Below are 23903 nucleotides of genomic sequence, written 5' to 3' on the forward strand. Positions count from 1 at the left end.
AAAACAAACAAGGAAAGAAGGCAGAGACATGCAGCCCAGGCCGCAGGAGAATGGACCGAATCACTCGTCTAGACACACTGACCCTGGATGCACGAAAAGTCAGGATCACTTTGACCAGCTCGGCACCATTGTTTGCTTGACACTCTGTTTGGTAAATGTATAAAATAAGTGGGATTCAAACCTCACCATTTTGTACTTGTTCCATATTCTTCATGAACAAGGAAGGCAGTACTCCACAGAGTACTCTCAAAGCGGCTGTGGCACCAGTGCTGATGTCTGCGTGACAGCCAGGCACCCATAGATGAGGAGTCTGCGCTTAATGCTGGAGGAGCTGAAGGTCTGCCTAAGTGTCAAGAAGCTTACCGACCAGCTAAGAGAGTGAGTGTGTGCCAGCCCCTGCAACAGGAGACACTGTCCGAATGAAAAGCCTAGCGTGAGAAGCATTCCTCCTGTTGCATCTACCACCATATTCCCCTATTTCATTTTTATCCCCAGGTGTCAATTTACTCCCTTCCCCGTATTTCCTTGTGGGTGGAGACTCACACTACTGGTACAGTCTCTGTGGCTGTGTTGCCAACCCCTGCCTAATTTCTAGCGGCAATGCACCTACTCTTCTCCCGCCCTACTTGCTGAAAATACCAGGGTAAGCAGTAATAAATAGGAATAAAGGTATCTCGCTCCCATTAATTATCTGGCTGTGAGTGCATCCTAATGGTGCACCGTCCATATGAAAATCATCAACAGACTCTACACCAATTGCTAGCTAAAATGTTCAATGGGATGTTCCACAGACAGAGGAAGCCCAATTGACATACAGTGATGACTGCCCACTGTCAGTATTAAACTCAGAAAATGACAGTGTAATGTTTCAAAGCAAACACAAGGAGATAATGGACGGAGTGCTGAAACTTTGCAACCACTCACCCCCAGTCACAGATTCTTGCCTGAACCGGACCACCGGTCCCAGGATTCTGGTTTCCAGTTCAGGGATGACATGGCTTGGCAGTTCGGACTGGACTGTTTCCATGAGGCACAGGGTTAAGACAGATTTGCATATAGCCGAGTCTGAACTGGGGTGGCAAAGTGAGCTAAAGAATGATGATGGATTCAACCCAGATCTGTGACTTAGGGTGAGTGTTTGAAAAGTTTCAGCACTCCGTCTATCATCTCCTTGTGTTTGCTTTGTTCGTCCTAAGTTGGTAGGGTATGCCCAGACGTGGGTCCCTTGCTCACTTTGCCACTGGATTTAAGCAAGCCTGGCTGATGAGGGCTGTTAGCCCGAAACCGGTCCCAGGATGCTGGTTTCCGGTCTTCCGGTTTCAGCACTCCGTCCATCATCTCCTTGTATTTGCAGTGTAATGTTTCACTCAATAACAGAACACCAATCAGCAAAGTCACTGCACTACAAATCAAAACTGACCACAAGCAGTGCAAGTAAGGGAATGTATTATAAAAAGCTAGGCGTCATCCAATTAAAAAACATCCCAAAAACTGAATTTGAAAAAATATCTGCAAGTTTAAGTTCCTACCCCCATTTTGGTTGCTTTAAGCATTTGCATTAATTAATGTGCATATCAAATGTCAAAATTGCTTGCACTCAGTGCATGAAATAGAGAGATAATACAAACTGACCAGGAACTGTTGAATAAGCATAGAGGAAATCTGCCTCCACAGGAATTCTCTGTTGATCATCAGACGAATCTCCTCCACTGTCTGCCTCAATTCCTCCATCTAATTCTGTTCCTCTGCAGGCCTATAAAATAAAACAAATGATCAAATTTAGTTTGGTCAATGCTATTCATTTAATTATTGAACAAAGTTTTTCCAAACTCATAATATATAAAATAAAGACAAAAACATTTGTAGTAACCAACCATTTTGTCAATGGCACTGGATATATTTAACATGCAGAATAAATCACTGTTAAGAGAAGCTATAAAACAGACAAGATACATTGAAAACACAACTAGAATATATGTGATTCTCCAAGCATGTGTCTACAGGGATAGCTTTGTTAATACCTTTTGCCATGCAAATTGTACAGTATTGTAGAGTATGGATGGACTAGTGACCAGATGTTATTGATGCAGATACGTGTATGGGCAACCCTACAAACATTAGACACTCTAAAGCTCAATTTAAGTAGTACTTATAGCAAAACACTAATATAAACATTTCAATGTCATGCTCAATGAAGGCACTAATAACCCGTCAGGTTTGTGGTAGATGACTTTATACACTTCACCTTATGAACAATGCTAAGTGGTAGATAAACTATTCGTTGTAGAAAAGGATTCTGTTACTTACCCTGTAAGCATCTGTTCTTGGCATGTATTTCTGTAGATTCACATGGTTTGCATAAGTCTGCCATCTAATGTTGGGCTCCGATGATTACAAGTTGCTTTTGTTCCAAGGTGTTTTCTTTGAGTCACAGGGCTAGGAGACTGCTCGTCTTGGTAATACTGCTCATGGACATCAACGCCATCTTCAAATTCTTTTACCGTGGGTAGGTGAGAATGTAAGAATGCTGTATATGTAAGCAATGAAATGTCCATGTGTTACTATGAAATAAAGTGTATGAACTGCAACCTACACAAGACTTATTGAGGAAGAGGGTTGGTGCATGTGAATCTACAGCACTACATGCCAAGAACAGATGCTTATAGGATAAGTAACATTATTCGTTCGAGGCATGTGTGCTGTAGATACACATGCTTTGCATAGACTGTCAAGCAGTCTCTCCCTAGGCAGTAGTCAACTTGTTGGGGTTGCAGTTGTTTGAAAAAGAGTTTTAAGTACTGCTTGACCAACATTGGCTTTTTGGTGTGTGAATACATCCACACAATGTTTTGTGAAAATGTGTGGAGTAGACCATGTTGCTATTTTACAAATATTAGCAATAGGAATATTCCCTAAGAAATCCATGGTGGCTCCAATCTTTTCTAGTGGAGTGAGCTTTTGGGGGAACAGGTAGATGTTGTTTAGCTTATATATAGCATGTTTAGATGCATTAAACTCTCCATCTTGAAATTCCTGATTTAGATATTGCCTTTCCCATATGAGGAGGTGCAAAGGCAACAAATAATTTGTTTTGTCTTTCTGAACGATTTAGTCCTGTAGATGTAGTAAATCAAATCAGAATAATCTTTATTTGGTTAGAAGAAATAAAACCATAAAAGCACACAAAAAATATAATAAAACAATCCTCACAGAAAAATACCAGATAAGATAATGACCTAGGCTAGATGTAAAGACAAGGGGTCAAGGACACAAATATCACACAGACAATACCAAGTGAAAAAGGATCGCTCCAATTAATCACATCTGATAAAAGCCTTTGATAGACAGAAAGGTTGATGTAGTATATTAGGGCCCTTTTGACATCTTAAGGGTGTAATGACCTTTCTGCAACTGTGTCTGGTTGTGGGAAAAAGACAGGCAAATCAATGGATTGATTATTATGAAAATTTGAAACCACTTTTCGTAGGAATTTGGTGTTAGTTCTAAGCACTAATGTGTCATGATTTATTCGAAAGAAAGGCTCCTCAAGAGTTAACGCCTGAATTTCTCTGGCCTTCTAAGAGAAGTTACTGTGATTAAAAAGGCAAGTTTCCATAAAAGGTACTGTAATTGACAAACAGTGTAATAGTTCAAAAGGTGGACTCATTAGCCTTGTTAGGACAATGTTTAAGTTCCATGCTGGAGCAGATTGAAGTATAGGAGAAATTATCCTTTTTAAAGTCCCTCTATAAAGGCTATAATAAATGGAATTTTAAAAACAGGTAGAATAGCTGCCTGTTTCATAGATATGCTGCAATAGATGAAGATGTAATCGTATAGAGGTGTATGCCAACCCTGCAGTTTGTATATGCAATAGGTAAAAAATAATTGTTTGTACTTTTGCATGAAGAGGGTTGATGTCTTGTTTGTGGCAGAACATAATGAAACGTTTCCATTTTGCTGCATAACCTTGCCTTGTGGTAGGTTTGCAAGCCTCTTTGAGAATGTTCATACATCCTTGAGGTAAATTTAAGTTTGCAAATCCAAAAACTTCAGGAACCAAATCCCAAGATTCATTTCTTTGAGATTGGGATATCTTAGTGTTCCGTGGTTCTGAGTGAGAAGGTCCGCGTTAGGGGAGGCTTCTTGTGTGGGATTAGAGTGTTGAAAACCCCGATTGGCAAGCCCATGTTGGAGCTATTAGTATCAAGGTGAGAGATGTTTGTCTGAGTTTCCTGACCACTAATGGAAGTAGTGGAAGAAGTGGAAAAGCGTATGCAAATATCCTGGACCAGTTCATCCATAGAGCATTGCCTTTGGATTGATGGTGTGGATACTGGCTTGCGAAGTGGGTCCATTTCGCTTTTTCTATTCAATTCAATTTAGTCTTTATTTAGATCATTCTGATCATAAAAGACACATAAAAGTATTCAATACCACAATAAAAATCTTAGATGAGGACATGATCACTAAGATGATAAAACAGTGCATCAGAATAAATAATAGCAAATTAGTATAATTACATGGTAAAACAGTTGATTAAAAAACACGTAAATCATTATAAAAGTCATATCTTCATAGGATATTATACCAACACCAGGAATAGTTTAGCTTTATGTATTTCATTCATACACCGTACTTAAAAGTAGCTCACCAACAATAGCAGCAACAGTAAGTTAAAACTAGTCTATAGCAGAGGTTGCTTTTACAAGATTAGACCGTGTTCTCCACATCCAGCTCAAGAATTTTGCTAGGGCTATCACAATGGACTCTTGTGCACTGGTCTTCAGTAATCTTACGCGGTTGCACATGACCTAGTGCCCATGTTAAGACAAATTGATTTTAACCACTTACTTCATGGCGAATTATAAGCTGGGCATACAAATAGTATGTGTGGTATTGTTTCTTCCTGCTCTTGACATAATAAACATTTACTATCTGGGCTCTTTTTCCATTTGGCAGTAACAGATTTGCATTTCGCTTTCTTTGTTGCAAACTTGTGAAAGTATGGTTGAAGAACCTTGGGGTGAATTTCCCATTCGTGGACTTGTTGCTTTCTGCTGAAAAAGTCCATCATTTGATTGCTTGTCCCTGGGACATGTTCTGCTAGAAGGTAAATGTTATGGGGTATTGCTAACCTCCATATTTTCTGTGCCAACTGAGATCATTGGAGAGAGTTTGTTCACCCTTGATTTTTTTAACTAATACATAGTTGTTATATTGTCTGTTCAAATTAGGACAAATTTGTGTTGTAGGCGAGGTAGGAAGGCTTTGATTGCTAGATGAACAGCTTGCAGCTCTAGTTGATTGATATCGAGATTCTTGTGTTTCGAATCCCATACTCCCTGAATAGTGAGTTTGCGGAGATGTGCTCCTCAACCTGTTAGGGAAGCATCGTTGTTAGGAGAATTTGGGAAACTGGGTACTGAAACGGCAGCCCTTAGGATAGATTCTGTGGATTCCACCATTGCGGAGAGTTATGCGTGCGGCTGTCTACCAACACTATATTGTGAAGCTGTTCCAGTGATTGAGTCCATTGTTGAGAGACATTGTTGTAGAGGTCTCATATTTAGTCTGGCGTGTGGGGCTAGCTAAATACAGGTCATTTTACTATGTGGTGTATTCTGTCAGTGTTTGGATATGCTAATGCTAAGTGTGTGTTGAGCATGGCCTCTAGATACAACTGAGTAACGGCTGGTTGTAAATGACACTTTTGTAGGTTGATGGTAAACCCTAGTTAAAGTAGTAAAATTAGAATTTTTGAATGTTGTTTATGCAAAAATTGATGTTGTTTGCTTTGATTAGCCAGTCGAGATATGGGAAAACATGAATATTTTATCTGCGTAGATATGAGGTTACCACTGATAGAAATTTTGGGAACACTCTTGGTGCAGTGGTAATCCCAAAGGGAAGAACTTTGAACTGATAATGTTTTCTTTGAAATTGAAATTTAAGGCATTTTCTGTGAGGGATTCATCTTCTTTGGGGATAAGAAGTGTAGTGAATATACTCCTGTTCCCTGAAATTGTTGTTGAACTGGTACAATCGCTCCCTTTTGTAACACAGCTGTTAGCTCTTTTTGCAGGAGGATTTGATGTGTGGATAGTTTGTGTTTGCGAGGTGGGATATTTGGAGGAGTTGTTATGAGCTCCAGACAATAATGATGTTGGATAATGTCCAAGAACCATTGGTCTGTTGTGATTGATTTCCAATTGTTGAGAAACTATTGAAGAAGGCCCCCAACAGGTGGTAAGTGGTCTGGTGGAATGGTAAGGAAGTCATTGCTTGTTATTGGCATTTGAGGGACGGGTATGGTTTCCTCTGCCTCTTCCTTTACAAATCTTTCCTCCACAAGAACCTCTGTAGAAGAGGTTTGTCCCTACTTTTAGTATGGTGACCCAGAGGAGTCTGTGGTAGCTGATTTTGCAACTTGTTTGTAACTGGGCCTACAAAAAGAACCACGGTGCATGTTAGTTTGTAGAGTTCTCATTCATTTTGCTACCTCAGTTTCCTTCTTCATTTATTTAAGGACTGTGTCCACTTGAGGTCTGAAAAGATGTTCTTTATCAAAACAGAGATTAACTATGGCTTGCTGTACCCTCAGGCTTAAATCCTGACACCCTTAACCATGCGTGCCTATGTAATAGGATACTGATGTATATACCCTTGGCAGCGCTGTCTGCTACATCCAGTGCACATTTAATAGAATTGTTGGTAATAAGTTTACCTTAATTTATCATTTCTTGGCGCCTTTTTCTATGCTCTTCTGGCAGGTGTTGGAGGAGCCCCTGCATTTCCTCCCAGTGGGCTCTGTCATACCTTGCTAATAGAGCCTGGCTATACACCAATGATTAGCTGCTTGTGCAGAAACTTGTTTACCAAAGGAATCTATTAGCGTGGACTCTTTCTGGAGGTGGTGCATCTCCAGTAGTTTGTGAGTTAGCCCCCTTTCTTGCAATGAATAGTACTAGAGAGTCCGAGGTAGTTGGCCTCTAATAAAAATGGCGTCTGATGGTGCTGCTTCGACTTTTTGTTAATGCATGGTGTAATTATCCTGGCTTTGATTGGGTCTTTAAATATTCCGTCTGAATGATGTGTCATACCCTTGCGTAATGGTTAATTATTGTGCCCCTCTTGGTGCATTAGACAAAGTCTCAAACAGAAAATCCTCCTGTATTGGTTCCAGGCTAAATTTGCTGTCTTTTTGTTTCGGATCGAGCAATAGATGAAACTGCTCGAGGATTGGCTCTGGAGGAGATTTCAGACCGAAAACAGCATTTCGGTGGTGGAAGCTTTGTTTTCAATGGTGGAACATTCAGTTGCGAAATAGAAAATCTCTGTTTCGGTGACGAGACCGAAGAACGAGGAGTTGTGGCCTCAGATGTAAAGGAAATGAAGGCCCCTGTTGTAGGCCTAACATTCAGAGCCGAGCAAGAGGGCAGGGCTTCAGTCCTATTTTTGGTGTGCACCATGGCTTGTCTACAGTGGTGGCCCGTGAGCAGGTTTTTTTGTGCAAGCCGATACTTTCAGGTTGGGATCAGAGGTAGAAGTATTCACTGTCCGTTGCTTCTGTGATGGCTGAAAAATGGTCGAGTTATCATTGGATTGAGACTCTAAATCATAGATGGAAAGCGATTCATCCTGCGCTGCCGAAGCTTCCTCCTCCTCCTCTTGTCGACCGAAGATGTCTGGGACATCGTCCACTTGCTTGCGCTGCATTCCCTGTCATCTAGCACGTTGATCCAGAAGAGTTTCTTTGGACTGAAAGGACTTGCAGGCCTCGCAGCTGTCCTCTTGATGAGTGGGCGAGAGGCATACGTTGCAAACAGGATGTTGGTCAGTGTGAGGGTATTTGGAGTGACACTTCCGACAGAAACGGAACGGAGTGCATTCCATCAGCACGTCATTCTCCGAAGGCGTTGGAAATAGAAAAGTTTTGCCCAACCGGGCGCGGCCCATGGGCCGAGGAAACGAGCCGAAGACCCGCTATGGAGTGGGTGTTTTGGCCGCAATATTATACCGATCGAGACAATGCAAGACGTGGAGAAGTGTGGCTCACCGATTAGAGCGGCAGACCCTGAGGCAGAGGTCTGGCCCGGGACGAGGGTTCAATCCCTGTCGCGGCAGGGTCTTGGGTTCAATGTCCTTGGACCCGATAATTCTCGCCTCGGTGCCTACTCTAATCTTGGGTTCCACTCTGCAACTCTGGGCAATAGCTTCCTTAATCTCCACACCGGCCCTAACAACGCTAGGATGCCTGGCTTCACCTTGGGGGTGCCCAGGAGTGGACACCTCACAGGAACAGGCCAGAAAGGGTTCCACAGCGGTATTCGTACAGCGCTTAGAGACCCCTGGGTGATAGGCGCTATACAAGTGCAAATTACATTTACAATACCTTCAACAGATCTAAACAGACCGAAGTGAGCCCAAAGGAGTCTCGAACTTGAGCGCGAGATACTACATCCAAACCAGTCAACGGAAAAAACAATCTGAAGATGGCGTTGATGACCATGCACAGTATTACCAAGAGGAGGAGTCACACAGCCTTGTGACTCGAAGAAAACTTCTAGGAAGAAAAACAACTTGTAATCATCCGAGCCCAACACATGATGGCAGACTTATGCAATGCATGTGCATCTACAGAACACATGCCTCAAACCTTTAATTGCTGGTTATAGAATGTTGAATGAGCCTCAATCCTCCTTACCCCACCCAAGTACAAGGCTCCCTTAAATGACATGGAGTTCAACAAGTACCAACATACAAACTTGGCCCCATTCAACAAAGCATTCACTCAAACCTTCCTCCACATAAAAAAAATCTCCTTAATTTTGATAAATGCAACATGATATTCAGCCCTCAAATTCTGTTCTCGCCTACTCATTGCCATTTTCCCCCTAGTTTGACCCTCTTGGCGTGTGATGGGCTGCCACCCACTGAAACATGTTCTTGGAGGCCTCAAGACTGCATCGACAGTGCAGTCATCTGATAGGGAATAGACTTAGAGGCTGCACTGTGAACATTACTCAGCGCATACAGCCAGCCTCCAGCAAAACTGTGGGCTTGCGCTGAAATGCAGATGGACGTGCAAGGGAATACAACCATCAGTGCAAGGGCTGCCGCTGGTTACTTTGCGGTCCTCCTAACTCCTTCCTGCTGGAGCTCCTACTACTGCCGCCAGATCTACTCTACACTCCTCGGGTGCCTTGAGCAGTGATAAGTCCACACTAAGGACATTCTGCCTCAACTGCTAGTGTGGAAGGGCCGAGTGCATTAATGTATGCAATGCATTTGCATTTATTGATTTTATATTTATATACCTCAACATTCAGATCCAATTGCAAGCTATTCTATAAGTAGGTGGGTGCAAAAAGGCTTTTTCTAAGTATGGTATGCTTTTATATAATAATGTAGTCTGGCATTAGTGTAGCCTCGTAGTGCTGTTGAATTAAATACTTTAGGCTTAACTATTTTTATTCATGCATCAACATCACACACCAAACAGGGACTATGACTCAGTAGCCCAGAATATAGAAAGTCACTAAAAACCCGGCATTTAAATGTAAACAGCTCAACTACTTGCAACAGACATCATTATCACCAGCGACAACAGACAGGATATACCCAGGGGTCTCTGGATCAATGCCCAGATGTCACGAATCATAGGTGGATATCACATGGTCTGAGAATGCACACTGATGGCGCAATTCTGGGCTGAAATATTAAGGTCCCTTTCCAAAATGACAGAGAAAAGACTGAAGCCCAACCCGTGCTGTGTTTGTTGGGAAACATGCACAGATAGAAAGCAGCAAAGCAAGACTATACATTTGTACACCTTGCACTAACCAAAGCTAAAAGGAATATAAGAATTGATTGGAAAGCTAATGCTCCTCCAAACGTGAAGACTTCCAAATGGGTGTTCAAAAAATGACCAGGGCTGAATCAATGAAGTATTGCAAAGAAGGATTGGCAAGGATATACCATCTGGGGACAGGGATTAGATATTGATATTAACAGAGGTGATATTAACAGAGGCAAAGGCTGATTTAACAACCCCCAGAATTTTATTTATGATTAAAATGCGCGATAGAAGCAAATTAGATTAACACCTAGGAGACAAATGTGGACAAAAAAATTGAATGTACAAATAATATGAATTGAAACAGTTAAGGAAATTACTAACTCCCGGTTAGCACATATATCTTTGAGGATGTTGCTGATGTTAACTAGTTATATAGAATGTTAATGTTTATTAATTTATACATAGAATGTTAATGTTTATAATTTATACAATCTCTATAAATCTTTTAAAAGTTTACTCGAGAATGGAAACCTGAATCCCAATGTACCTAAACAGAGGCACAACCGAGGCAGAGGTATATAATTACATTAAATAGTAAAGAGCAATAAGAAATAAAATAAAAAAACAGAAAAAACGTGCCATTACATCTTCAGGAGGTAACTAAAACAGCCTAATTATTGAACAAACACTAGCAAAGCCAATAGGTCTCGGTTCTGAGACCTATTAGGTTTGTTAGTTTTCAGCCATGTTGAACAGCATCTCAGTTGCTGTGCACCAGGCCGTAAAAAAAGGGGGGGGGGGGAAATACCTAATGACACGACTGTCACATCATTTTGTAGGCATACATTCAACACACATGTACAAAGGGCAGTGTTTTATCTTTTTATTTACCAATCCCAGATAGACTGGCACATTTTTTAAAGTATCGCAAAAGCCTGGTTTTAAAATTGAATTGGAAGTGCTTTAAAAAAAAATATAGTTGTGGGAGGGGTGAAGCCACACGGTGGATAGGGGTAAACAAGTGAAAGAGAACATGGGCAAAGGAGAGCAGTGTGGTGTGTAAGGGGTAGAAGCACACAGTGAAAAAGAGCAACGTAAAGTGCAGGGGGCAAAAGCTCCGGGTGAAAGAGCAATGTGGAGTTCAGGGGCAGAAGCACACAGTGAAAGAGAAGAGCAAAAATTAGGAATCTAAGGTCAGTTACAGTAGAAACTAAAACACATCTCAGATCTAGCTAATATTCATGATGGCCAGCACAAAACAGCCACTCACTGTTTTAATACAACATGTACAGCTTTGTATGCGACGTGGTTGCCCCCTAATTGGTTCTTGCAGGTGCCGATAGTGAACAATCTTCAATTCCTCTGGGATAGATCTACTGAGCTCTACTGGCTTAACTCACATCATGGGTTTCATTTATTTTTTCTTTGGCAGATTATCATTTATACGCTTCCCAACATTTTCCCAATGTGTCTCCTTGTGACAGTGCAAAAAAAAAAACAAAAAAAAAAGAGTGTGTGTTTTGGGATGGGCATTGGTAAGGTAGTAAGGGTAATTTTAGGGTTTATGGGTGAGTAGTGGTATAGGGTGGTAATACTCCCAGTCTTCACAGCACATCATCATGTATGGGGTTAATTGAGCACATCAACAGTCTCTCACCCGTAACCAGTGTCTGGATTTTTGACTGGAATACGACTGGGACTAAAAGACAGTCAATTCAATTGAACTCCTATCATCCGTCTCCATCTATGATCATGCTGGACTTCCCTGCTACATCGAATTAACTATTTTAAGGGCGGGTGTGGACCACTGGGCAACCCCTCCATCAGTTGTCAAGGGCTGGACTGACTGGGCTGCGGCTGCTGCCCTGGACCTCTGCAACAACTGAAATATTCCAGTGGCGTTGGCAGATCATATTTAGTGCTTAACAAAGGCCGCTCCGAGTCTTTCCTTCTAGTTCCAGGTTTGTTTTACATTGTGGTAGGAAAAAGCATAAAAATCAACTTTTTGATCAGATGCTTGCAATCAGCCCACCTCTCACATTACCGTTGTTTTGCACTGGGGCATCGTCCTACTCTGGCACTTGATAAATCGGTCTGTGATGAATATTTTTCATTGTGGAAGTAAACGATGGTGATGCGGGGCTAATTGACTAGGTCACTCAAGGAAAAATGTAGTTGCTTTTTAGCATAGTGCCCATACAAACTGAATCTCATCTTAGTACTCATTTTTAGGTCTCGACTACAGCATTGCTTTAGCAGTGCTTGTTTGTCGAAATTATAGTAAGGCTTTCAAAAGTCTACCGAAACTGCGGATCGGGTACAGTTCATGTGACCCGGGCGCTTGCACATAGAACAGAGTCGCGGCATCAGACTTCAAAGCAAAGGAATCCACTCCCCCGCCCCCGCATCAGACTTCAAAGGAGTCCGCTCCAAGCCGCTCCCCGCCCCGCAATACCAAGAGCTTGTTTTTCCAGGCAGCAGAACTGTCAATTTGTTGGGAACTCGGCAGGGTTCCTTCCGAGATGATCCATCAGTTGAGGCACAACAGACGGCCCAAAAACATGTTTTTGACCGCTGCTGAAGATCGCAGAGGAACTCTGTGCCTCAGTCCTCGCCATTAAAGTGCTGTGCTGCCACCTGCCGGGCACTGTGAGCAGGCTCCTTGTTTTACTAAGCACACAATTTATTATAACTTTTGTTAAACTTGTCTCTCTGTGTGACTTCCCAAACGTGGCTCTCTGCGTGACTTCATGGACCGCCTCTTTGTGACTTAACAGACCCGACCCAGCTTTCGGAATGCTGTAGTGCACACAGTTAACAACAACATAGCAAGAATATATTTGGGATGCAACACAGGAGAAGTGTAAAACGGACAGCTTGAGATCATAGATTTAGCCCATGTATATAATTGTTCTTTCCCTCCACATGTAATGTAATGTAATGCAAGTTAGTTTTTGTATAGCGCTGGCTCACCATCCGGTCTCTTCGCGCTTGTAGGGGGAAGAATTACAAGAGACAATGTGCAGGGCTGAAGTGGATGAGTTATTTTATGGTTGATGCCTCCAGGAACAAGATAGTCTTAAGTTATCTGAATATGGGCTCTGTTTTTCAGTGGCTTTGTGTCCTGAACGCCTCAGGGGCCTGGCGCCCTGTGCATCAGTGAAACACAGGTGCGAGCTCTGGTTCCCCCTCGCTGATTAGTTCACGGCCGGCGCGTGCTGCAGAGTGGTGTAAGATCCCAGAGGCAAGCGATAATTGAACAGCAGGTTTACTACCAAGGCCGTAAATCACGTTCCCTGCTCTTCTGACAGGCTGGAGGCGAGTGTGACGCTACCCTTGTTAGGCGGCCTCCTTTCCAGGTGGCGAGCCAGCTTAGCGCCTCCGGTAACCCCTGATGACAGGCTCGTCCTCAAGCGGACGTGCCTTTCTCTGTAAACACCTCTAAATGTTGTCGTTAAATCCAGCACTCCGTTGTGCTTCTGTGCCTTTTGAAGAAGGCATCTTACTCGACTACAAAATAACAGCCGTTCTTGACTGGTCATTCTGGCGCCATGAAAGTGACTTGCGGCTTTAGCTAGAATGTCACATACAGCACGAAAATGACACTTTGGAAAACCTGCAAGTTTACTGCACCCGAATCTGCACTGTTTTTTTTTAATGGTTTCTGGTATCACACTGGAGCAAGTATAATGATAAATGCAAAGCTATTAGAGTGAGCAATCGATTGGGAAGGGGTGGGGGTCCTTATTGTTCGTGCTGTGGTTGGCATCAGTACCTATGTGCTTTCCGGTGTCTGGCTAGCTAAAGAAAACTTAAAGCCCACACAAGGTGGTTTTATTAGCACAGAAAGAGAACCTCTGAGGTAAATATGAGCATCCGAGCAGATGCTACCATTGGAAAAAGTAGTAGAGGAACTTAAAGAAGTGCATTTTGTCCGCAGCAGTAACATAAAATCATTAGAAATCGTGTTTTAGATAGCCCTTGCTGACACTCGTGTTGCTGTGTCATGGTGCTGGAAACAGCAGACGTTCCCATTATCATTTTGTTGACCTCGCAATGATATGAGGCTAAGTTGGCACTACTAGGATGCTGATATGTAACCAGTGGGCTGGCGGCCACACATCTTTGCAGCAGTCTCTTAATCCACCAAGCCATCTTACTGGCCAAGACAGTTACTATGGTGGTTGAGAGCACTTGTTTTGGCTATCACTTTGGCATGGGAAGCCGACTGGACGATTCACCTTTGATTGATCATAGACGTCCCTGAACCGTGCGAATGGTTAAAACATACTACTCTCTCTACACCCCTCTCTCTACACCCCCCTCTTTCTCTACACCCCTCTCTATCTCTACACCCCTCTCTCTCTACACCCCCCCCTCTCTCTCTCTACACCCCCTCTCTCTCTCTACACCCCCTCTCTCTCTCTACACCCCCTCTCTCTCTACACGCCCTCTCTCTTTCTACACGCCCTTACTCTCTCTACACGCCCTCACTCTCTCTACACGCCCTCACTCTCTCTACACGCCCTCACTCTCTCTACACGCCCTCACTCTCTCTACACGCCCTCACTCCATCTATCGCCCTCACTCCATCTATCGCCCTCACTCCATCTATCGCCCTCCCTCTATCGATCTATCGCCCTCCCTCTAGCGATCTATCGCCCGCCCTCTAGCGATCTATCGCCCTCCCTCTAGCGATCTATCGCCCTCCCTCTAGCGATCTATCGCCCCCCTCTATCTATCGCCCTCACTCCATCTATCGCCCTCCCTCTATCGATCTATCGCCCTCCCTCTAGCGATCTATCGCCCGCCCTCTAGCGATCTATCGCCCTCCCTCTAGCGATCTATCGCCCTCCCTCTAGCGATCTATCGCCCCCCTCTATCTATCGCCCTCACTCTATCGCATCACCACAGCATTATTCAGCACCACCACAGGATCACTCAGGGGCAACACAACATCACTATGCGCTACCACAGCATCACTGAACGCCACAGCATCACTCGTCGCCACCACAACATCACTCAGCGCCACCACAGCATCAAACTGTGCAACCATTCAACAACAACTGGTTCAAATATGTTCTCTCAATGTTTCAAGCTTTATTACAAATGTCACAAAAAGAAGTTAATTTTTCACTTCTGTTCTTGGATTTTCGTCACACTAAAATACACTGAACATAATCTTCACAAAAGGTATTTACAAAAGTGTAAGCTATTGCCATTATAAATTACAATAGCTTTTATTTAAGTATTAATTATTTAAAAAAATAAAAGCCATTGTTATTTGTAATATCAATACATCTAAGTCACGTAAATACAACACATATTGCATTACAAATGCTATAGGTGTCACATATGTGAAAGTTAAAACTATTGGCATTGTAAATGACAAAGCTATTAATTTAGCTATTTTCAAAACCAACACATAAATACAAAATTTGTCATTTACAATACCAAAAGCTCAAACTTTCCTAATTTGAGACCTATTGCATTGCAAATGCTTGTTTTTAAAATCAGTAGAAAACAGGCCACATGCAGCTAAAGTGATTAACCCAGGATCAAACATTTTTGTCATTTAGGGACATCTTCATTAAAACTCTGCTCATTCCTTAGCCTTTATTAGAAACCATTGGTTCATTGCCTTTATATGCACAATTTGAGTTTAAAATCCATAAAATTATGATCTGGAACTTACTGCACACTATCCCATATAAGGTCTTAAGTTGCTTTATATGTTACCCCATATTAAATGCGACAGTGGGGCGTTTTAAAAAAATACATTTGTTTTGTATTAAATGATTGATCACAGTAGCATATTTAAGGACAAATCCAAATTCAATGCAAAAAAACCTGTCCAACAAAATGAAGGAAAAGTAATTAGACATATACAAAGTAATTCCATGCGAACATGTCTCAGATAACTAGGTCACCATAACCTTCACCGTGGCTCATTCACGAAGTTTAAGAGAAGGGGAGAACAGAGATAAGAAACTGAAAAACATAACTAAAGTATGCTAAGTGCCTTTTACGCCTCTAAGAAGGGTACACTGGCCTTTTGCCAGGACCAAGTTACTCCCCAAAGCTAGGACACACTCAAGCCATCGAAGCACCCTCAACATACTTGGACCGGGACCACAATATTCAGCTGCAAAGAGACACAAAATCATCTAGCCCCTGCTTGTAAGCTCCCACAAAATGGTTTTGCAGAGTCAGACTGTGACAAGATAAACCTCTTTCCCCCACAGTCAATCCTTAGGCAGACAGTGAAGCACCCTGAAGCTGCAAGTCCTCCTCACACTATGTCTCATATAACTTCTAGTTGAGCTTTTGTCCTGGTGAGTGTAGTGGGATGCAAATTGTTGGGGAAAAAATCTAAATGTTTTTCCACCAGCAGAACACTTTTCTTTAGGATTGCCTTGCACAAAATTCTACCTCTCAAATCACTAGATTCCACTACTACTACTACTACTAAAGCAGCTCCTTCTCTACACAGCTCCGATTTTCTTAGTTTGGGGAAAGGTTTATTTGCCTTCCGGATCACGCCACGAATCTCAGTATGTTACAGGTTAAACAGATTTAGTATCATCTGCATTTCTTCAAGGTGGGTTTTTGCATCAGCACTGGATTGCCAACTTTGGCTCCAATTCCGCCAGGCCTGATGCACAGGTCAGTAGATCTTCTTGAACGGTAGCATGGATGCAAGTATGATGTATGCACTGTGTTTTATCACCATCAGTGATTGATTGATAACAAAGTTTATTTAGACAATAGTCAATAAACCACACATAGAACAATGGATCGCACATAGTGATAAAATATTTAAAACCACAATTCATTTTACACATTTACAACACTTATAAAACCATATGCATAAAAATTGGGATACTCTACAATTTTAAACTCTCCCACTCTCCTTTGTTGCCTCCATTACATATTCTCTTGTCACTTTCAGAAATTTCCCCAACGCAATTGTAGTATCCAGAAATGACATTTCTGTAAGGAGGTCAATAGCATCAGCACGAGAGGTCACCTCATATTTTTAAAAAATTGGACGTAAAAAAGTTTTCCGAATTGCTAAAATACAAGTACAATCAAACAGTATATGTAAAATATCATTCTTACTCCTAGACCACATTTACAAGTACCGTCCGGATGGATCAGGGCCACTCTTATTTTTCTATCAATCTTCCATGGATTTAGGCCCACTCGAACCTTCAAGATTTCATGTCTCAGCCATCTACTAGGCAGTAAATCCAGGTATGGGAACCGGACCTCCTTTTCCCATTCATTCTTTACCCAATTCACCGATTTTTTAGCCTCAGATAGTCCATGTCCTTTGATCTGGAGTATTCAAGCCCTTGGTCTCTAAGCATTTTTTTAGTGCAGACTATATTCAACAGTGGGCGGGAGAGGCTCAATTTCAAGTGCGCGGCTACCGTCTGGAGGGATTTCTTCACGTCTCGCCCCAGCGTAAGCTGCTTACTCGGATTTCCTCTCTACACCAAATTGAGACCTTCTCATCACCACCAGGCTCCTGTCGGTTCCAAAATCTTATTAAGGACAGTTGGGTCTTTACTTCCCATGATGTTAAACCCACCTCCATTCTAATAGCTTGAATCATGGAGCTATTTGGTAAGGACAGCAACATTTTCACAATTTTACCTTCTTCCCGGTCCCACCCTCTTTTACCACTCAGGAAAAGCACCTCTGCTCCATAAAGCACTTGTGGGGGGATCATAACTTCAAAAGCCTTCAGAAGCGGTCCGTGTGACATATCGCCATAATATTTATTAAATTTTTTCAGACCACAGACCGAAGAGTAAGCCTTTGCCGTCTGTGCCTCCAAGTGGGTGTTCCACTTTAATGCACTATTAAACCAAAGGCCTAAGTATTTATATTCACATACTACGTCTAATTTATCCTGTCCTAAAAAACAATTAAAATTGTTTACCCTCTTTCCAAAACATAGGATCTTTGTTTTTTCCATATTCACTGTTCAGAGCTTTTTATCACAGTACTTATTGAACACATTTAGTTTCCTTTGGAGACCCATTTCAGTTTGATCCAAGATCACAAGGTCATCGGCGTATAAGAGACATGACACTTTATTATTATTCATTCGCGGGCTCGCACTTTTTTCAACCTTCCAAGGTCACTGGAAAGTCTGCCAAGAAGATTGAGAAAAGCAAGGGTGCCAAAACGCACCCTTGCCTCAAACCGTTCTTTACTGGAATTTTATGGGTTAGTGAGCCCTTTATGTCTCTAATGACCTGGGCCCAATTGCCACTATGTAATTCTTTTAAAATGTTCAATATACTGTGTCAAACGCAGCTCGGAAATCGATGGAACAGCAAAATAATTTGCTATTTTGTTCCATCGATTTCCTGGCCAGAGCCCACAGTGCAAAACAATGATCTATCGTGGAGTGGCCTTCTTTGAAGCCCTCTTGTTCAACCGGAATGATAGATCTGTGTTCCACCCAAGCTTTTAGCTTACTAAGGATTATTTTAGAGAAAATGTTTTCTACTATATCCAATAGGTTGATTAGCCTAAAATTCTTCGGGGCATGTACATCCCCTTTCTTGTATAGCGGTCTTATTATGGCTCCCTTCCAGTTTGGGGGCATAGTCCCTTGGTCTAAAATTAAGACAAACATTTTCGCGTAGAATCTCGCCCACCAAGTCTGGTTTGAATTTAATACCAGGGCTGGTAGATTATCTGTGCCTGCAGCTCTAGTTAGGTTCAGTGTCTTTATTGTTCTAAGGACATTTGTTGTTAAACATTCTTGTTTTAGATCCTCTACTAGGCCTCGCCAGTCCCCAGATGCCTCATTTTCAGTCCCACTCTTCGGGGCATATACTTGCTGTATATACTCTGCCCACGCCCCCTCTTCCACTACGCAAATCATCGGAGCAACCGAAGGTCCCGTTGCTGACTGGATTAGCTTCCAGAGCTGCCGTGTATTCTTGGCTTCGATTGCTTCCAATAATTTGCCCCAACACGTTTCTTTATAGGTCCTTTTGGCATTACGGATTAGGGTGATATATTCCCTCTTTATTTTTATTAGGTTTTCTGCCCTGGTTTGCACAATTTTTTTCCGTAGGCTACGTTCTTCTCGCCTAACTTCTCTTTTCTTTAGTAGGCATTCCTGATTAAACCAATTTCCTCGCTTTGCTTGTGCCTTCCATTGTTCTTATTGGCGCTTACATCATACCTTAATTCTACGCTTATGCTTTTCACTACTTGAGTTATTTTCTCAACATACCTAGGTACATTTTCGCCGCACAAGTGATCTAATTGCACCTTTTGTTGCAGACTAGTTAACCTCTCGATATATTTTTCAGTTAACCGAGTGGTTATCCGCTTTGGATAATCCATCTCTTGAGGGATAACTATATCACATGCTAAATGTAGGGCGATTACCAGGTCTAGTTTTAACATTTTATGATCACTACATTCCGCGGGGACAATCCTAAAATCTTTTATCAATTCAAAATTCCAAGCCAACATAAAAATATAATCTATCGGGCAATTTTGAGTCCCATATTTAAAAGTTTTCTTTGCGGGACAATCCTGAGTTATCCTCCCATTTAGACAACAACTTTTTGTCGCTAAGAAGTTGCCCAGGTTGGCCGCATCAGTCCTTATTTTAGTTTCCAGAAATTCTGCTTTTTTCACTTCGCAAGCCTCTAGAATTTCAATATACCACTGATCATACAATTTTGGGTTTAATTTGTGATTAAAATCTCCCAGTAACAACATCAAATCATTTCCATACTTATCACACAGTGTATCCTGATCATTATTAAAATATAACAACTCATCCCCATATTCCTTCCGTGAGCTCCACTGCATATACACATTTAGAATCAGCATATTTTCGTATTTTTTATCAGCAAATGATGTTTGTATTCTACAAGCCAAGAGCCACTTAGACGCCACGGGTATCTGAAAAACCATAGTTAATAAACATGTTGAAATCAAAGTCAGCAAGCCACCAGCAGGGCGGCCAGAGGTAGATTTTTCTGCTGGGCGGTAAATTTGTTTAAACCCTTCCACTACCGGGGGTTCTCCACAGAGCCAGGTCTCTTGTATACAAATGATTTCACACTTTTTTGCGAGTTCTTTCAGAGTTTCCTGTTTTACTTGTGTACCCATCCCATTTATATTCCAAGAGACCATATATGTGCTCCGTGGTTGCCCCCTTACCTATTCTACATCGCTTAGGCGATCATTTATTACTGATTCTTCCCTATAGCTTTGTGAGGGGCCTGCCGGGCTTTCAATATTACTCCAATTTTTCCAGGACTCTACAAGGTCCGAATTATTTATCACTATATTGATGTTTTTCCGCCCTTGTTCCATTTCTCTTCCTGGTAGCTTCACTTGTCTCTTACCTAGCCCTGCATGGTAGTTTAAAAAAGATCTCTGCTGGGGTACCATCAGGCCTTGTGCTAGCTCTTCTTTAGGCACTAGTCTAATCCCCTCTTTTTAGATCTCCTGCTCTGCATTTATTATTGCCATTAAGGCCAGAGCAGAATAGAACTGTACCTTAGTAACCTCCTTACCATCACCATTTACCTGAAATCCCACCTGTTTCAAGTCTTCTGTGCCTATGCTTTTTAGGTTTGGGCAATGTGCAAATATGTTAAGAAGGTGGGACCTATTTAAATAAGCGCTCTTTTTTGCTTTTTTCCCACCCCTTCCCAATTTTACTCGTTCAAAATAGAGTGACTTGTTCCCTTTATCCATCTCTTCTCCAGAATTACCCTCTCCCTGAAGTCGTTCTGTGTTAATTCTGCGACCCTCCTCCAGGCTACTTTCCCAGTCCAGTATACCTTCTTTTTAGCTGGGACCTTTCAGGCGGGTGCACTTACTTGCTCAAGGGCCACCGGTCTCATATCTTTTATCACCTTTTCCTGGTGGGTTTGCTTCTTGCAGCTACTTTCCTCTTTTGCTAGGCTCCCGCCCCAATTCTCTGATCTTGTTCTCATTAAACTGGATTCTCTTGCCATTTTAAGAGGCTGGGACTTGGGATCATGCACTACTGCTTCTGTTAACTCATAGCTTTCTTCATAATTTTTTGTCACTCTTTTGCTTGTCTTTGCTTTCACACCCCTTCTTGCCACTCTTACTCTTTTTGGTAAGCCATAATTCCTAAATTCGCCTCTTCTTTTTACCAGCATTGGCCATCTTGACACATACACTTGTTTTTCCCCGGAATGGGCTATATCGACTTGACTTGCTGATGGGGGATTAGTAATTCCACCTTCCTCTTCCCCTTCCCTCCCTTGACTCATATCCACCGAATCTACGACGGGTCTTAACATTGAGGGCATTTGCTCCCTAATACCATGTAATTCTCCCTCAATTTTAGACAGGTGCATTTTTGGGCTTTTCAGAATATCATGGTTTAGCATTGTTACTTCTAACAATCCTTGTAACGATTTTTGCACTATTAACATCAGTTCCAGGATTGAAGATGCTGAAGTTTCAGACGACTCCAAGTTTATCTCAAAGTGCTGGTTTTCACCATTTGTGTCGCCATTTTTGTCCAGGCCCACAAGGTCATTGCTTCTTGTTAATGCCAGCTTTTCTGATCCATCAAGACTTCCATCTAGGTTTGGGGTTCTTTCATCACTGTGCCTCGAGCTCAGGCTAACTACCTCCTCCGGCGTCTGTCGTAACAATCGCGGGGAGGAAGAAAGTCGCGGTGACATTATTGTCCCCTTTTGGCCTAGCAGGGACTGTACCGATCGGTCGACCAAGTCTATTGAGTCTGCCAAGCAGTCATCAAAAATCAAAGACGTGCCCCCTTTCCATGGATCCTCCTCCTCTTCGGTAGCCACGGCTTTAGCCGGTGAAAAAAACATTTTAAAGTGCTTTCCCACAAATTCTTCGATTGTATGGGTCGCTGCACTCCCCTTACTTCCTCCCTGTTGGGCTTCTTTGGGAGTTTTCTCTTTATTCTTTTGAGAACGTTTGGTTTTTTCCCTGACCCCCGGTGATGTCAGGCTCTCTTGGTCATCTTGTCTATTTTCGCTGTTGGGCTTTGCTTTCCTTATTGTTGCTAAAGTGCTTTTATTTTTCTGTGGGGCCATTTTAGTCCTTAAGCGCTTTCCCTCACGTACTTCAATTAAAAAACCGTTTAATTTAATTAAACTTAGATATTAGTAAAAAAATTACTTCCACTTACCTCTGTTGTGCCTGGCACTTGCGCTCGTGCCCCGTGACCTTCTCCACTTTTCCTTAAAAATGTGTTTGTCCTGGATTGGGTAGATTATTCTGCCAATTAGTCCAAGTTTCCTACCTCCACACCCTCAGTTTTAACTCACATGAGGTTTTTTTTTTAGGGATTACCAAGGATGTAGTCAGAAGGGATTCCTCCTTTACTGCTTTAGTCCAGGAGTCTACTCCCTTATCCTCCTCTTATCCCGCCACAGCTTCCACCGGCTTCCTCTAGCCCCTCTCTACCTCCACAACACAGTTAGCACTCAGGTGTGGGGGGGGGGATGTTTTCCAACTTGCCCACTCTGGGCTGTGGCCGGTTTTGTAGTTATTAATTCAGGGCTTTTCTTGGCTTTACCGGGACTGATTCTGCCACTCCTGGCAACCCGGCTTTAGCCCAGGACACCGGGATCTATGCTCCGAGGGCGAGGACGCTGCCTGGACACACGGGTCCCACAGGCGCCGGTTGCCTCGCTCCTCTTGCTCCTTCTTTAGGGGTTGTTATTCTATCAGCGATCAACTCACGCTGAGATTTGCCACGACCAGCCGCTCAGCTCAGCAGCCTGCTTCACCTTGCACTCTTCGCGCTCCTCGCGCACTGGCTCTCACGTCACGGGTCACGGGGGCGGCAATGCGGCAGTACGGCAACAACAGAGCAATCCATCACCATCAGTGCCTGTACTAAGGATAGCAGTTTGTGCCTGCAGTGTATGGAAAACCAGACTTATCCCAGAAAGCCTTAGTGATAATTTCCTTTTCAGGGTTAACTGCTTAGAGTAGTCCATGTAGCCATATAATCCCTCTGGCATCAACTCTTTGGCAGCATGTCTACTTATTGACATAAGTACAAATTCACCCGAGTCTAGATGCAGAAGTGGATCAATAGGCACATGGGACCATGATCTGCAGAGCGTCTTTCAGGTACTGGCTGGTATGATTTGAAAGCAGGAGAGGAGCGTTACAATGTGGGTCCTGGATTACTAGTGCCTAGCATGGTCATCACTACACATTCTTTGACTACATGGGCTTCTAGGAAGGCTCGATAAATTCCCTCCCCGACCAAAGCAAAACTATCAGAAATAAGATTTTGGTTAGCAGGAGATGAAATCTCGGCATACCATGAGTGAAAAAGGAAATCTGGGAAGGGTGTGTACCCTGTCAAACTTTGCAATCCCTAAAGGTTTTAAAATACTTAAACACACTGATGAGGAGGAAGCAGGTTTATGTATTCTTTGCATACTCAATTAGATGATGCAGGACAATACCTAAAACATTACATTTCCTTATCTTTTGCAATATTGAATTGCCCAATGTTTGTTTTTGTATTATGCACGTTTTAAAACACCATTTTCATTGGGTAAATATTGCTGTGATCACTTTGATGTTATTGCAGCTCATATGGCAATTTAATTGTTTAAACCTTTAACAACGGGGAATGTTATGTTATGTTATGTTAATGATATTTATTTGGCGCACAGCTGCTCTAGCAAAGGAGCGTCCTGGCGCCCAACAAGATAAAACATAACACTACCAACACAAAAGCTAAAAAGGAACAACTACGGGGGAACTAAAATAAAAAAGTTTTAATGGCTTTTCGGAACTGCAAAAGATCCTCCAGCATGCGGATCTCAACTGGGAGAGAGTTCCAGATAGTCGCAGCCTTTACACGAAAGGAACGGCCACCGGCACGACAGCGCTTAAACCGAGGGACCACGGCCAGCGCCTGGCCCAAAGATCGGAGAGAGCGCGCCGGAACATAAAAGGACAGGAGATTGGACAGGATCTGAGGGGCGGTACCTTTCAAAATTTTAAAACAACCAAGCAATAACTAGATGAACTGTTACTATGAAAAGGATGTGGGTTCAAAATGGAT

The 23903-nt window shown here is 42.5% G+C and overlaps 1 protein-coding gene across 3 annotated transcripts in view; it reads right to left on the reverse strand.

The window, feature by feature from the left end:
• Positions 1–23903, reverse strand: part of CASP3 (caspase 3) — a 350335-nt gene that overhangs the window by 40446 nt on the left and 285986 nt on the right. For all 3 annotated transcript variants that reach the window (XM_078678016.1, XM_078678014.1, XM_078678015.1), the window contains exon 6: positions 1633–1753. In XM_078678016.1, coding sequence (XP_078534142.1) covers positions 1633–1753 — 121 coding nt within the window. The remainder of the gene's footprint in view (positions 1–1632; positions 1754–23903) is intronic.

Source organism: Lissotriton helveticus, chromosome 2_2, assembly GCF_964261635.1.
Source record: "Lissotriton helveticus chromosome 2_2, aLisHel1.1, whole genome shotgun sequence".
Lineage (NCBI taxonomy): Eukaryota > Metazoa > Chordata > Amphibia > Caudata > Salamandridae > Lissotriton > Lissotriton helveticus.